At 29.6% G+C, this 3918-nt stretch overlaps 1 protein-coding gene across 1 annotated transcript in view; it reads left to right on the top strand.

The window, feature by feature from the left end:
- Window positions 1-479: 479 nt before the first annotated feature.
- The window catches only part of Lmpt (Limpet), a 170042-nt gene continuing 166603 nt past the window's right edge, over window positions 480-3918 (top strand). Inside the window, exon 1 of the mRNA XM_068378436.1 lies at window positions 480-920. Within this exon, the coding sequence (XP_068234537.1) occupies window positions 858-920 (63 nt within the window). The 5' untranslated portion in view covers window positions 480-857. The remainder of the gene's footprint in view (window positions 921-3918) is intronic.

The following is a 3918-nucleotide window of genomic DNA, read 5'->3' on the forward strand; positions in this document are numbered from 1 at the left end:
GCAGTGCAGTTAACAAATGGTTCTGAATGTATGTTAAGAATAGTACAATTGTACAAATATGTAGTTTTGAGAAATTTTGCAAAGAATTACTGTAAGTATATGATATGCTGTTTACTCATTTAGTTCAGTGTTGCGTTCAACAATTACAATTTTATTTTGGTAATTAAGAATGCTCGAATTCCTTTTAAAACTCAAGACAGTCACTAAGGCTTGTAAGTGTTTTTAAGGGGTTATTTTAGCTGGGAATATGTATATGTTTAATATTGTTCGCAGTTGTTTATGGGATAATGAGTAATTAACTCTATTGGTAATGGCAATTTTTTTTTTTTTGGTAGGAAAAAAATAACATTTCATTGTAATACGTGAAGTAATTAATCTGTTGGTGACAACATTTTCACAAAATTTTCTTTTGTAGGGAAAAAAATTAACATTTCATTGTAATACGTGTTTAGGCTATCTTTGGCGTTCTGTTCAAATTTAGTGATAGGAATATTGCCACTAACAGTGAAGGTGTGTTATTGTGATCAAGGAATGAACATATTAACCAAGACTAACCTGGTAACCAAAGAATGACTGGAACGTGGCTCAGGGACCAGAGACCCCACTCTGGACAAAATGAAGTCCAGTAAATCGTAATTGTTAACTGTGTAACTTTCTGATATATATCCAAAAGACAATTGGTGATGAAGCGTAATGCAAAGCCCTTTTTGGCCTAATGTGTGTATGCGTGAAAATTCCTTCCAGTTTGAAGTGAGCCGGAAACAGCTGAAACATTAATTACCACTCGTAACTGACTATTAAATCTCGGTGTGTGATCGTAACCGTTGGAGATCGTTTGATAATCTTCTGGAAACAAGATGGCAGAAGTCCAAGAAGCGACTGGCTTGAACCAGCTACAGGAGGCACATGAGAGCGAACAGGTAAGTCGAGACGAGCCAATATCCTCCTTCCCAGGTGTTCATGGGCCAGGCTTAGGTGGCCTTGTTTTTTGGGCCTGAAATTTAGGCCCTGATTTAAACGCTGCACGGAATAGTGCGCTTTAATTTCAAATATGATTTATTTTTTATACCATGAACTGTTTATGATTAAGTTATTTTCAAATTTGTTGGTTTTTTTTTTTTCAAGGTAAATTTATGTAATAGTATATCATTAAACTTGATAGGCAAACACATTTATAACACACACACACACACACACATATATATATATATATATATATATATATATATATACATATATATATTTATTATATATATATGTGTGTGTGTATATATATATATATATATATATATATATATATATATATATATATATATATATATATATATATATATATATATATATATAGAGAGAGAGAGAGAGAGAGAGAGAGAGAGAGAGAGAGAGAGAGAGAGAGATAATTTGTAAATACATATAGAATATGTGTGTATATCCATGTATATATGTGTATATATATTGTGTATGTTTAAAGCTATGAGAAAAGAAAAGAAAGACGGTGGTTTCACTTCTATAAACGAAGGTGTCAGCATTCAATGTATGTGGTCATGACGTCATTCTGAAGTGTCTTATCCCAAAAGATGTTTTTAATCTGGTATTTCACAAGAGGTGTTTCGTCATCTGGTTGACGTGACATGACTCTCTTAGCTATAAACAAGAGATTAGAGGCTGACTATTTACTTTTTTTCTATTCAAGATATATTTCATTTAGCTGTTAAGATACTACTTTACGTGTAAGTGAATATACACATACTGTATGTGTAAATATACTTTATATTTTGTATATATGTGTATATATATACATATGTATACATGTATATGTATATATATATATGTATATTGTACATATATATATATATATATATATATATATATATATATCTATATATATATATATATATATATATATGTATAATGTACAGTATACACATATACATATGACTATTTATATGTGTATATATATACAGTTTATATATATATATATATATATATATATATATATATATATATATTCATGGATTTTAATTAGTTTCATACTATGCCGATCTACCATAACTGGGAAAATATGAACCAAATTTTAATGGTTTTATATTTCGGTAATAACACTTAATTTTCCGTAATATAGGGTTGTTACTATTTTTTGAAAACTTCCATCTATCGCATTTAATGTGGTTTTGTTTAGACTTTCTCAAAAAAAAAAAAAAATAAATAAACAAACATCATAGTTAGGATATGTGATTTTCAACATTTTGTTGAGAATTGCATTAAGGCATAAGAATTTATAGACTGAAGGGAAGTAATTGGCGGTCACCTCTCAGAAAACAAACAGACCTCCGCCACTGCAGCATATTTCTCGACATTTTGCTTGACCTTGACCTTTAATCTAGGACTTTACAAATTGAACCACTTCCACGTCTTGGCATAATAATCCCTGAAAGTTTTACTACTCCCAATAAAATTGTGACCTCCGCCACTGCAGCTTATTTCTCGACCTTTTGCTTGACCTTGACCTTTGATTTAGGACTTTCCAAATTCGACCAATTCCACGTCTCGGTATTACAATTAATCACTTGAAAGTTTCCCTACTCTGAGTAAAATTGTAACCTCCGCCACAGCAGCTTATTTCTCGACCTTTTGCTTGACCTTGACCTTTGATCTAGGACTTTCCAAATTGAACCACTTCCACGTCTTGGCATAACAATTAATCCCTGAAAGTTTTACTACTCTATGAGTATAATTGTGGCCAAGAAGTTATTTCTCAAACAAGCAAACAGAAAAACAGGGGAGAAAACATAACCTCCTCCCAAGTTCGTTGGCGGAGGTAAAAATTCTAGCCTTTATCTAGAAAGTTGATTTATCAGATAGATTAGACAGGAACCCTTTTACTCTCATTATTTGTGTAAAGAAAATATTTATGTAAATATTTTTCTGTACACTATGACCATTTGATTTTATCAGATTTTCTTTATCCTTTTGATTTCAACAGCAACCATTAGGTGAGATAAAGTAATATCATACCATTTCAAAAAGTAGTTTATGTGACGTATATTCGTAAAAACAGATCTTTTTAATCAATAATTTTTGTAATCAATAAATATTTTAATCAATTAATTTTTTAATCAGTAAATTTTTAGGAATATAAAAATATATGCTTGCATTGCCATTTCACCCAGACAGTTTGGATAATTTTTTGAAAAGAATTTTAATACTAAATCTGAATGACTTAACAAAGACGTACTTTAATTCAACTTTAGTAAGTATTTCAGATATCCACTTAACCTTATTTTTCGGTTTGTTAAATGAAGACATCAAAGAGTTATTGACGGCTTTTGAAGTTAATGAACAGAGAAAGCCTTACATCAATAGATCTTATATTTTATTTTATATAAAACAACTTTTTTTTTTTTTTTTTGGATGCCAATTGTAACTATATTCCGTTCTAAATTACATAGTTAGAAATACACACTTACTTATTCATATAGATCACAAACATCTATTGCTATTTATGATATAGGATTATCGTTCGAAGTAATTTATCCATTTATTTACATACGTTATCATAGATCAAAAGGCCTTATTAGCACTCTTATTAAAATAGCATATCTTTACAATATTTATTAAACCATGATTCACGTTTACAAATCTTTCATCATATTTGGCATATGAATCATTTACTTTAATAACGCGTGGGGATTAAAAAGAATATGTAACGAGTCACGTCTAGGTATGGATTCTTACTGGGTATATGACATCATATTAATGAAGCAAGAGGTATTGTTTATTTTCTTTATGAGAGGCGAAGTGAGCTCGTGTATGTGTTTATATATGTGTATATATATATATGTATGTATATATATGTATATATACATACATACATACATATGTATGTATATATACTTACATATATGTATATATATATAT

The sequence above is a fragment of the Palaemon carinicauda genome, chromosome 8 (assembly GCF_036898095.1).
Source record: "Palaemon carinicauda isolate YSFRI2023 chromosome 8, ASM3689809v2, whole genome shotgun sequence".
NCBI classification, from domain to species: domain Eukaryota; kingdom Metazoa; phylum Arthropoda; class Malacostraca; order Decapoda; family Palaemonidae; genus Palaemon; species Palaemon carinicauda.